General features: G+C 32.9%; 1 protein-coding gene across 2 annotated transcripts in view; it reads left to right on the top strand.

Annotated features, from left to right (window-relative positions):
• The first annotated feature begins 449 nt into the window (after nucleotides 1–449).
• The window catches only part of LOC118200918 (integrin alpha-PS2-like), a 197,607-nt gene continuing 184,537 nt past the window's right edge, over nucleotides 450–13,519 (top strand). The window contains exons 1-2 of one of the 2 annotated variants that reach the window (XM_035372909.2): nucleotides 450–741; nucleotides 1,504–1,951. In XM_035372909.2, the coding sequence (XP_035228800.1) occupies nucleotides 1,761–1,951 (191 nt within the window). In that variant the 5' untranslated portion in view covers nucleotides 450–741; nucleotides 1,504–1,760. Of the gene's footprint in view, nucleotides 1,952–13,519 lie in introns of both variants that reach the window. The other variant, XM_035372908.2, reaches the window with a different exon arrangement.

Genomic DNA, 13,519 nt, shown 5'->3' with positions numbered 1-13,519 from the left:
TGTATTGAATTTATTATGATTTTGTTTCATTTATGATTTGAATTTAAATAAAAACTACCCATTTTTTCATGCTGATTGACAGTGGTATCATTCATATACGTGGATTGTTTAAAAGGATATTTAAATAAAAATTGCTCTATATTTTTGCAAAAACCTTATGTAGTCTAATTCGATTTTCTCTCAATTCACTCTTGAATTTATGATTGTTTTACAATGATCTAAGAAAACTCTTCAATATTTTTCTCTTTTTTATTAATTTTGAGGAATAAGTGAAATCCCTTCAACGAAGAACTAAGCCAGAACTTTATGCAAGGAGAAAGCAAAACTCCCCCACAGGCACACCATCCGAAAGTCAGGGCAGAAAGATCCTCGAGGAAGAAGAAGCAGAGGAGAAAGCCTAGAGAAGGGGCTGGCATTCTCCCAAAGCTAGAACATGACACGCTTATCTTTATTTGGGCGCGGGAAGGCGCTGAAGTTAGTCGCTCTTGCTAGTTCCTCTCGCAGCTCTGTCCCGTTCTGTTGTGTGCGAAACCCTCACCTTTGCCTATGCTCCACTTACGAAGAAAACAAACTTGGCTCTCTTCGTTTGTTTCTCCATTGCACGTTGTTTTGCTTATTTTTTGTTGGACTTCCCTATCTTCATCTAAAGTTTTATGCCCGAGGATTATGTGAGGAAATGAAATAGTAGAAGATATTGTTTGATATTTTAATTATGCCGTTTTGTGGAAATCTTCATCCATGGTAGGTTATTGTTTACATTTGGATTTTAAAAATAATTACTGTGGTGAAATCGTATATTTGAAAGGTGAATTCTGTAAATTTCATAATGAATAATTAACGCGTATTTTGGTTAAATTGTCAACCGTGAATCAAAAATTAAGGAAGAGCTATTTGGTATATGCAAATGTTGCGTTTGTTACGTTCTTAAACACAGGAAAGGAAATATTCATCTTGGAAGTATTTTTAAAAACATTTACTGCGGCTGGAAATAATTTTTAATCACATTAAAATATTTTTTATTACGTAAACTTTTAAAGAACTATGTGGTATCCATTTTAATTAAAGAATTTATTTAAGAAGATATTTTTCAGGTGAAGTAAAGTTATTCCGTAGATATACGAAACATATCTTCCATCAAAATATATTCTGGATTTATGGTTGCATACATGTATAATGTGTATTAAGTAATTTAAGAGAAATTTAGGAATGAAGATAAATCAAACTTTGTGGATTGTGAAGATATTATCAATCAAAGAAGATTTTTTTTTCATACAAGTACTCCATTTCTGTAACTCAAAAAGAGTATAAATTTTAAATATTACAAACGAGAGTACCTGAGATAAAAGCTTCTTTTCATTCGTAAAAGAATTCGGTAAAAACACTTTTTAACTACAAGTGAACACGTTTAAACTTTTTATGTCTTTATAAACGTCCATCTTGGTAGAGAAAAAAAAATCTTTTCGCGATAAATCTTCTTTCTGAAAAGTACCATTTATTTTTCAGCGAGGAAAGCTTCTTAAGCTGCCGTAAATCGCCTAAGATGCTCAAGGTACAGAACCTGACAGTTTGACTTATTTTCAAAAGAACAATGAGCTCATTATGCCCCACAACAAGAACAACACAGGGAAAGATGTCCCGACCCTTGTAAACACAAACCCAAGTAGGTAGGAAGGAAAAGTGATACAACAAAGATAGTGTGCGGCACTTCAAATATCCAGTGAATCGTGGTTTTGTGTGAAAAAAAGAACTTATTTTCGAATATGGAAATGAAAGTAGCCCTTACAAGGACTGCGACAGCAACTATGTGGACCATTTCGGGATGCCTTTTGATGGTAGCCGCCTTAGTGGGTGGGTTTAACATCGACACGAAGAGTGCCGTGATACACAGAGGCACAGCGGGATCCATGTTTGGATTTTCCGTGTCACTCTTCAGGGACAAAGGAAACAGTTGGTAAGTTTGATATACTTCTCATAATGCATGAAATATCGTTTATTTATATGTAGCCACATAAAAATTGAAGCAGATAAAAGAAACTTCAGCGACTTAAGCCTATGATCAAATATCAATAAGGCTGTAGGAACAGCATTAAAAATGATGAAATATTTAAATTAATCCCCAAGTTTTGTGGTATCTAAAGTGATATGGGTAATGTTTCCTCGTGGCATAAAAAAACAAAGGGAAAATGTGATATATTTATTAGATTTTAAGAATGCATTCCATAATCATTTACTTACTAAGAACGTTTTTGTTTGCTTGCTTATTTGAATACGGTAAAGCTATTTTCCGAGAAACCTAGTGATAAATAAATAAGCAAAACAGAAAGCATGTGACAAAACATAAGTACTGTTTGTTTTATTTACAGGTGGTATATATTTTATTCAAAAATAAATAAATGAAAACATTTGAATATATATGATTAAGCGAAAGACAAATAATATTCACAAATATAAATGGTTAAAAAATAACGTAATAGCGTAATAATTGCGTAAGCATAAATTTAATACTTATTTGTAAAGTTATAAGAATCTCTTTTAGGTATATTTATGGGCAATATTATCGTTTATAGCAGAAATTACTTATGCAAATGCTATAGTAAAAGATGTAACATTTTAAATAAGTATAAATGTTTAAAATGCAAATAAAATGACAATTATAAATGCTGGCATAATTAATTGTAAAATTAGAAGCCTTCAATTATTCAGTTCAAGTTCATTTTTTCTTATATTTTTGTTTCATTGAACAGTTTTATGAATTTAATTATATGTACATGTAAATAAAAAAGCGAAAGCTCAATATCTGAGTTTATTTAAAAGCTTTAAATCAGTACTTGATTATAATATATTTTACTAACACATTAATTTCGATCCCTAAATTAATGTATTAGTAAAAGCTATTGCTGAAAATACGCGTTATACAGTTGAAGAGCTGTCAGACAATATTACAAAGTATTAATATTACAAAATGTGCAGTATGTAATCATTTGAAGACTGGGAATGTAAGCTGCTACGATGGTAAAAGCTTTACCATGCTTTAAGAAAGCAAAACATGTTTGCTCTTGTTTTGGCATGTCATTCTTTGGTTAAAAGAAGCTTTTTTTTTTTTTTTTTTTCCCTAAATAGCTCGTTACTGGAGATGAGAAGTACCGTACAATAATGTTGCAAGAGAAAGATTATGGGGTAAGACAAAAGAACCTTCCTTAAAAACATCGAGAAGGAGGGTTGTAACCTAAAATAAGTAATGCTTTTTGATGGGACTACAAAAGAACTGCATATTATGCGTTATTGCCATCAAATCAGACACTAAATATGGAAAAATACCGTCAATTTTAAACCCAAATGGTAGTACTAAAAGCAAAAATCGCATCAAAGTGCCCAGAGCGGAACTTGATTACAATATATTTTACTAACATATTAATTTAATAACACCTGAATAAAAGTGAGAAATTATAATAGAATAATTAAAAGAAAAATAGTTATGAACTGTCAAATTCTATCAGCTATAACATTTTCTCATTCAGTGATGAAAAAATTTTACAAAACGTTTACTTCCAAGTAATTGTTTTTAAAAGAATTATATATATGCTTATTTCGAAAGGCATATATATATATATTTCTTATTGTAACTGTGGGTTAGTTACGTTATTTGAATACATCAAACCATTCGAGGAGTTCCAATCTAAGTGAAGAGATGTCTTCATGGAATATTATTTAAGAAACAATGGTTCGTATTCACGTTACACGTGAAAAGACCCCTACGAAGATTCCCATGCAGCTAGCTCGTTATCCGGAATTTGAACAACTGAAAGTGTTCAGTAAATGTGGCGTAAATTGTCCAGCAGTCATAGAATGAGTGGAATTATTGAGCAAAGGTAGTTCAAGCCGGATTTTGTTCTGAAATGACGAATGCATTAGGATATTTTATTTTTGTCCATTTGTAGCGTGAATAAGAGTACTTTATTCGCAAAAAGGTTTCTACAAAGATATATCAATTAGATACATCAATACAAATCTGTCAATTAAATACATTATTAACAAATGAAGTAAGAATTTACTAAGATATGCATTTATTGCTTTCAAAATCCTACGTTTTTTAAGCAGTTATAATTTAAAAGATAAAATTAAAGATTTTAAATCGCATCAAATGCTTGAATTCTAATAGACTATTTCCATATCACTTGATCATGCAGTGGCAAAATGTGCCAACTTACGTGAACGATTATCAACAGACTAACGTAATTGCCACAAATTTGAAGTGACTTTTCTAAGCACGTTTATGATGACCAAAACTATAAGTGGATAAAACAACATTTTATGTAAACAAATGAAGTCTAAACGTTATTCTTGAACTGACGCAACACTTACAAAGAACAGACTATAACATCTTCCACACAGAAGAACGTGATCTCTGAAATATTTGTGAACAATTCTGAAAAGGAAAAAAAAAAAATTCAATGCAAGACAAAAGGTATTTAAACGCCAATTACGCGTCTCTCTATGTAATAATGCATTTCAACGTCTTCAAAGAAACGAAGATATTTTATTGATATCATAAAAATGACAGAAAATGTTTTCTCAAACAACATAATCAAATTAGAGAAGTTAAAGTATGACTTCAGTGTTTAAATAATGTGATAGTTTTCTTTCGAAAATGCTCTTTAAATATTTGCTATAATAAAAGTTACTATAGAATATAAGGGAAATGTAATCACGCTAGCTACTGATTTAGGATAAGTATAAGAATTTTTCGAGTTATCGAAGTTGAAAGATTAGACAAATGTTTTTAGAAACGAATATTGATATATTGTGATGGAGTTGAGATTTAATAGTTGAATTACTAATATATTGTGTTACTTTTGAAAAAAAAAATGAGTCAGAACGTATATAAAAATTGATTAGGACATTTTTTGTGTATTAGTTTCTGAATAAAATTTTTGGTAAGAGAGGTATAATCAGAATTTCTTGGAAAGTATGAATAAACTTTGCTATTTTCAGCTCAGAATGAAATACATACAATGATGGCATGTAAAAATATGATAAAATAATTAAAAAAAAAAAAAACGCGTAAAGAGGAATTTTATATTAGTATCATTGGAAAGGAACGCCATCATAACGCTGCCATGTTATAACAGCCTGAAACTTTATGAAAGTCAACCACTGTTTGAAAGGACCGTAACCTTCATAAACGTATAAGCTCTCTTCCTTAATATCAGTTTTTTAACTTGAAAATACCAGTCTTCATTTGGGTACTGATACTTTTATGTCGGAGCACGCTATGTAAATAGAATTTCGATTTGCTTTATTCGTGAAAATACCCCTAAAAACTACATTTCCTCGACGGAATCCCGTACGCACCTTTATGAAAGTTGTTTTAGTGTTGGAAACTGATTTGTATAAGAGTGTGAGCACCTTTATGCCGATGCGCTTTTATGAAGGTTACTGTCTCTTCGATCGTGGTTACTGTCTCTTTATAGCCTTGTGCCGGAGCATCATTATGCAACACTCTGTTTGTAACTTCTATAAAAGGGCCAGCGAAGCTATGCAGAAAACAGTGTTCTTATAATAAAATGCTGACACCGTTTTGCAGAATAGCCCCTATTTGCATAAATGTATCATTATTGTAAGGAAGTGAGTTTAAATAAATGCACCTAATTTTTTTTTTTTTTTTTTTTCATCTTTTGGGAAAAATATGTTCAGAAAAGAGAACTGAAGCATTATTTGCATAAAAGCTCAAGTTATGTCTTAGAATAATTTGCATCCTTACGCAAATCGTTTATTTTGCATAAAAACCCGGTTTCTTAAAACCTGGGCACCACTGTGAAAGCTTTTGCACATGCGTGGGCAAACGTCATAAAGGAGTCAAGCTCAAGCCTAGGCACTGTTATGAAAGCATTTTGTAAGAAACTTAAGAAGTAGAATTCCTGTTGGCGAATAATATGAGTATTATTAAATGTTTATTGTTTTTTAAGCACTTACCTTTTTTTTACTTTAAAGTGCAATGCACTGGAACTGGGAAGGTAAACCAAAGCTTGTCTGTTTCGTGATTTGGATTTGATTTTGAGCTTTATTTGACGTCTCAGGTGTGATTTTCTTCGCAAAGTTAAAACAATAGCAATTTTTTTCAGGTGTTGAAAATTCAACAGTATTATTTTGTAAAAAAATTTTTTGCACGATTACAATATAAGTAAACACTGTTAGAAGTTTAAATATCATAATTCTGCTTTAAATACTTCTTTAAAGTTTTTCTGCAAATGAATATGAATGGTAAAGCCGAGACCTTTATTTTCCCTGTCCCCCCCGACTTTTAAATTAACCTTTTAATGAACTGTTCAATAGATTGGCCATTTTCTCTCTACCAACGCATTTAGTTACAGTTAAGAGTTATTTTTATAATTTCTACTCGATTATTATGCACTTTACAGAAGGAAAAGAAATATGAGATTAAAGTAAAGTTTCTCTATGTTTCTCTTTCTCTCTTCTTTTTTTTCGGGGGGGGGGAGAGCATGTTCTTATATGGAAATGTTCATATTTAGCTCTACTTACTGTCTTTTCATTATGATCTCACCTACGCTGTGCATGCACAAATCTATTAAAGTAGATTAATATCTGATATATAAATATATGTAGCTCATAAAGTTGTTGTACTTATCTCACTTATCTGACAGTAACACCAGGGCAAGCCCACGAAATTAATCGTGGCAAGGAGAGCAGGACTGCGCCTGTCGTTGGCAAGAGCCTTCACAGCACCATACAGGTGAGAGTATGACTTCGCTCAGTTCCGCCTGAAATTTTGTTGGAGAGTACTCCTGGGGGATGGGTCTGACGGTCTCTCAGCCCCCTCTTCTCCTACCATCAAACCTCTCAAGAGGACTCTCGGCTCGACATATATGTAGTGCTCCCATGCCACAAAGACACTGTACATTTACAAACATCCGTGCCTTCTCCGGGATTCAAACCCGTGCCGTTCGGTACCGCAGTCGGCTAACTCTAACCACTATACCATCTGGGCGGGTCTCATAAAATAAAGTATGGATATAAATCCCCTTGAAAAGTGAGACATTTTCCATGAAATCAGCAATAATTGCTTACTAATTATTATTTTATTACATTTTCTGCAAGATTTATTGATTACCTTACAAGTTATTTTTAATAATTACAAGTTTTATAAGTGCAATAGTTTCAGCTTTACATTTCTGTTAGGACCTTTATTTATCAGCATTTTCCCTTTTTCCTAGGGAATAAATTCGATAAATAATATATAATAAACCTCAAAAGTCGAAAGACAAAGCTTTCTTAAAAGATACAACTATTTTCTTTTATTTTATTTAAAAAATTATATATATATATATATACACAAATAATAATTTTAGCTTCTATACTTTCTGTCTCTAAAAATTCAAAAAACAGCAAAACGACCCCAAAATTTTCCAATACATAAAATCACAATTTTACTTTTTCTTAAACCAAAGTTTGAAAATCACTTCTGCGCAAACGGCAACTGAAAAAAATAAGTTTAAACGTTAAATTTTGAGTGTAAATTAAATAAATATTTTACAAATATAGCCGTTAGAAAAAACGTTGAAAAACAAATAGTTAATTAAAAATTGAATTCTGTCACACCTAACTTTCTAAATTACAACTTTACTCAATGTTTTAATTCTGTCTAATTTCCATGCTGGTGAAATTTGATAGAAGAACTAGAAACAACTTGAAATAATTAAAATAAAAATAACACGTCAGCTAAAATAAGGGTAGAGTAAACATTAATTAAAACATGACTTAAAGATTGAATCTAACTAATTTTAGAATGAATTGCAAATAACAATAAAAACAATTTTCATTTATTTCCAGTATTTATTTTGTCGTCAGCTATCAAAACTCATTCAATAAATTCAGATGTTTCTATAAAATCTAACTTTGAATAGATTAGCCTTCTTTTTTTATAATAATGAGATGTAGTTTTGAATATATCAGTTCTTTCTGCAGTCTTTTGTTTTGATGATATCTCCTCTTTCTGGTGCAAGTTTCTTAGCAAATGTATATTCGAATTACAAAATGAAATTGTGCTGAACACTGGCTTGCAAACTTCTTTGTTATTGATAAATTGACCTGTAGTACTAGAAATTAAGCTCTGCAATGAAACTCAAGACACTGTTATCGACAGAGGTGATCATAAAATTCTTTTTTCACTTCTCCATAAAAGGCTGGACGAGCGGTCGAATGAAAGAGCTTGACCTCGTTCTTTCAAATCAGGAGTAATAATTGCAACCATCCTCAAAGGTCAACAGGTATGGCACTTTTTCTTGCTCGATCTTGACCGGAATATTTTATCTGGTCTAAGAATTTACGTCACTGCCGTAAGCGTTACGCCACGAAAGTGTTACCAGTCGCTGAAGAGAAATTCAGAAAATTAAAATTAATTTTGCCAAAAAATATATATACCACTAAGCTATTCATTAAGAATTTTTTCCCTCATAAATTTTAAATACCTCAAGTTATTTGTGAATTTTTACAAAATAAAGGAAAATAAAAATGTATTTTAATAGTAACTTTATTTTTAAGGAAAGATAATAAAAAGAAAATATATATATGTTTTAATTTCCACATCAGTTTAGCATATTTCTATTGCAGTAATCTAGAAATGGCCGAGTGGTTGTCCGTAAAACACTAGTTGTTTGTCCTGTGTTAGGTTCTACTTCCAAATAAGCTGGCTGCATGTAATTTTTTTCTGTTTTTTTCTATTTATTTATTTTTTTTTTCGCTTAGTAAATTTTTTAATATGAACCAGTTTCCCTTATAAAGTTGCACACCAGCAGCCTCGTCGATAAGACGATTAAATATTGATTCAACTCGCCGTTTGCGTGTTTTTCTGTATGTAAAGCAGGACTATAAACCAGTTTCCCTTAGAAAGTTTTCCAATAAAGGTAGACAGCCTTCGCGTACTATTTTGTAATTAATTTAAAAAAAATGAACCTTCAGAAAATTAAGGAGGCATTTCTCCTTTCCTATAGATGAGTTATGACGCAAGGACTCTCTGTTTAGCGGTAGACATGTCTTCATGGAGGAAATTCTAAGGTTTGGTTTGGTTTATTTAATTATGCCAAAGCATTCGAGGGCTATCTACTCAAAGGGGAGGATGCCGTTGTAGAGGACTTTTAAGGAAAACTGGCTAATATACACATTACACACGGGGAAAACATCGAAAACGCCCATGCATCAAACAGGATCCTCGTATTCAAGCCTCGAACCTAACTACCGCACATTTAAAGGGAAATGGGCTCGTATTTACGTTACACATGGAGAAAACCATGATAACTCTAATACAACTTTCCGTTTGCCAGAATATGAACTAATTACCATGATTCAACTCTCTTGCCACTCATAGGCTCTCCTTTTAATAGTGGCCCACCACCGACCGAGTGATGCTGTCACTGAACACTGGTAGCTCGGTTTGTGGTTCTTCACTATCGCTGCTCTTACTGTCTGCTGTATAATAAAATCTTCCAGTTCTTTTGTCATTTCACGACCATCATTCCCGACTAACTGGCTGAGCGCCAAAATCGCTAAACACTGGTAGTTCCAACCTGGGTTCTATTCTAAGCTAACGGATTGGCTGCATGGGTGTTTTAAAGGTCCAAATGTAACATGGAATAAGAGATTTCCCTTTAAAAGTCCTCCACGAAAGCATACCTCCCCTTAGGCAGATAGCCCTCGAGCGCGTTGTCTTTATTAAATAAACCAAACTAATCCTCTTATGAGTGCATTTGACATTAATTTAAGCACTTGGTGAAAGAAACTGTAAACAAATAAAAGCTAGAGTATATACTTTTATTCTTATTTTCTATTGATCTACCCCTTACTACTGCATTATTTGCTACTTATATATTAACGCAACCACCTCGGCAGGGTTTAGCAATTTTTTAGAGAAGAAAAGGTAAAAGTAACTTCTCGGGTTAAAGTTGGTGATTTTTGCAACCTTTTTTTTTTTATTCCCAAGCTATCGATATTTATCTAAGTTGACAAACATTATCAATACACGAAAAGTCAAAACAGTTTAGCAATTTTAATACAGTTAAATACAAATTTTAGTTGTTAAATAAGGATTTCGTGATACATTAAAAAATAATAAAACACAACCATCTCCATATCTTATAGTAATTTAGTAATTTTTTTCCCGATATTCTTTTCCCCAAATACACAGCGATTTGTTTTTGCTTGAAAAAAAAGTCAGAGAATTGCAGAGACTCACGACTATCTATCAATCGCATCTGTTCCTTAGTCCATGTAGAGATTTTGTGGCAAAATTTTGTATTCCTGCAGACATTTTACCGAAGTTTCTTCCAATGCCGGCAGATTCATAACACTTTCAATTTTTTCGCGCTAACTGGCCTCCGCTGGTTCATTTTTGCACAGATTGAGAAGTGCTTTAACTTCGCGCACAGAAAAGGAGGGGGGAAAGCTGTTACTCTGATTAAATTCCAGATTTATGCACAACATAAGCATTTTATCACTCAAATTATAAAACTTATACATTAAACATGCATTCTATAATACTATTCCGTCCAATGCACATTATGCCTCGAGCAGCTGTCCTTCCTTTCAGCGCAGCTATAATTCGCAGTGAGAAAATAAAAAAAAAAAAAAAAAAAAAAAAAAAAAAATCATTCAGAGTAGTTGTGAGGGAAATTAAAGAGAACAATATATGAAAGTCTTTCAACCATGTATGTAGCCCTTATAAAACATCTCAAAAAATGCAGAACTGTCATGGTGAGATCATCTTAATATATTAAGATTAGTACTGCAAGATTTAACTTTAAAAACAACTTGAGTTATCTAAATATGTCGCCTCATTTGGATCCGGGTCATCAACTTTTACTGTTTGATTTGATTATGGCAAAGCACTAGAGAAATATCTGCCTAAAAGAAAGGATGCCTTCGTGGAGGACTTTGTAAGGGAAATTGGCTTGTATACACATGGGGAAAACCATGAAAGCGGCCACGCAGCCAGATTGTTCGCCGGGATTCGAGCCGCGGACCGAACTACAACTGTTCAGCGACTTTACCTCTCAGATGCTGGAGGGCCAATTCTTTTACGGACTTTAAAGAGACAACTTCTGCTTTTCGGAATTTCATTTTCAAATTATATTGTTGAGTCATTTTATTTTTCACTTTATTTTATTTTCAAATTCTTTCTTTTATTTAATTTTTTGAAAAATGTTCTCTCCTTTTTTCGCAGTGCTATTATACATTTATGCTTATTTCTTTTGTTAGTGCAATGTCTTATGTAGTTGTGTAAGCCTCGTGGTATACTTTGTGAAACACTTGGCATTGGAATTAGAGTTAAGAAAATACGGCCCGTAATTTAAAATTCCAGCAATATAAAGAATTTAGGATTGGTTTGTTTTTCTTCTACAGTGCATATGTTCACGGATGATTATCATGAATTGATATTAAGATGGTAAATGTTACTGCAAAATATTAAGCTAACGAACAACATAATAAGATAATGAACAACATACCAAGAAGTATAAATATTATGGTACCGTTGTTGTCAAAGTCCAATTCTGTAATTCTTAAAAACTCATTTGCATTAGCAAATGTGAGGAAAATCAGAACGTCGCTGCTGGCGCCGAAGCGATCTGATACCAGATCTCATTAACTTCAGCCAAATCGAGATAAATGAGTTGAAATCTAGAACCCGGAGAAGCAATTCATAAACATCCATTTAAGATGGAATCTTCGACACGTTTCTGAGATATTACTCTGCGGATTAACACAACTGAGTCAACATACGTTAATCCGCTTATACCGCCTTTGCTTTTAATTGGCAATAAAGTTTCCTAGAACCGAAAATTTCTTCGACTCGCAGAGAGTTAAATGCATCCAAATTAAATTCTTTTCTCAAAAAAACTTAATTGACAAATTAAAACGCAATGAAACTATATTGTTACGAACTTTGTATGCATGTAAATAATATTTTAGTGAAATTATATGTGAAATTGTAGTATCTTTTGTAAATGAAATACGAAATGCTTGAAAAGGTGAACCTCTGCTTGAAAAATAAGGTTACACTGGTAAATCTATTTAACACTGAGGGAAAAGGCTGTCTCGCTAAATTGGCTAGATATCGATAAGCTGGCGATAGTTTTGGTGATCAATTTTGTCGCCAACTGGCGACCATTTGGTGGCATTTTGGTCTGGTCATTGTATAGCTGTAGTTGGTACTATAATCGAATAATTGTAATTGATCTCTATACGTAACAGTAACCGTATCCAGTCATTATATGTTTATTTTAACCGCCTATGCGTTCCAGTAATTTCGAGAAATGGAAGGTACTAGAGATTTCTGGGAAACTACACAAGCCCAGAGAGAGCATCGGTTCTTAATTTTTAATTCAGAATTCGATCTCAGTGTGAGCTTTCGCTCTTTACATGTGCTTTGGAGTGCGTTGTATTTAACGTTCTTAGTAGTTTGAAGTGGTAACTATTGATTGTGCTCTGTTATACCGAGAAGAGCTGTATGAGTACTTTTGTAGAAAGTTCCATAAAGTGTTTCTTTTGAGAAAGTAAATTATTTCACACTATCATCGGTTCTGTGTGCGTTCAATTCATTACGAATCCGTACGCACGCAACAATATCTTACTAAGACCCGATACTTTCGAGGTATTTCTTTTGTCCTAGCAGCAGCTCCTTTGATTATAATTCGTTTTCTATAGTTAGCTAAGTGCGGATAAGCGAATGAAAAGGCTCCTGACAAAGAAAGACAGTAGTTTGTAAATTTCAGAGTTTGTCCTATAGACCATAAAGAGTTTACTACAAATCAGTGGTCTTGATTTGCAGTAAAACTTGATTTGCAGTTTATTGCATGTTTGTTGCAAAATTTTTGTCGATTAGAGTGAGTTGAAGTACGTTTTACACTGGCGAGTGAGGAAAATCTCTTTAGGACACGGATGTTACATAACTTTTGTGTTAAACTTGGGAATATCCTTTTGAATAAAACTTGAGAGTGAATTTTGAGATAAATTTGAAAAGAGTCGCATGTCGTGATGAAACATACAGCCGTGCTTCAATATTTATGCACTTCAAAGGATAAAATCGAGAATGATTGATAAAGCAGGATCTTGGGGATAAATTACGCTTACAGATGTCAATATCGTCACTGATAATCTTGCGCAGTAAGTGAGCTATAATTATATAAACATCTTGAAAACCATTTGCGGGGGGAGCAATAAAAACGAGAAGGCCAACTTTGCTCAAGAAACAATGATTTTGCTTGACATTTCTCGGCTCCTTATCGCTGCTATGGCGTTGGCAGAAGACTAAATCTATCTCTCAGCACTAAAGTGCTCTTTTCTAAAATTGTAATTGAGCCTAAACACAGTGATATGTGAATTCTCGACATTCACAACATTTAAAAGAAAATTATATGTCTAGAGTAAAAATGTGGCTGCAAACAGCCAGCCACACATAGTTAGCCCTTAAATTTGAGTTTATTGGCATACGGCAGTAATCTTCAAATTG

The sequence above is a fragment of the Stegodyphus dumicola genome, chromosome 7 (assembly GCF_044657685.1).
Source record: "Stegodyphus dumicola isolate Sdum_Otavi_A_Nest chromosome 7, ASM4465768v1".
Taxonomy (NCBI): Eukaryota; Metazoa; Arthropoda; class Arachnida; order Araneae; family Eresidae; genus Stegodyphus; species Stegodyphus dumicola.
The sequence above is the reverse complement of the archived record's forward strand: the minus strand, read 5'-3'. Positions and strand labels throughout refer to the sequence as shown.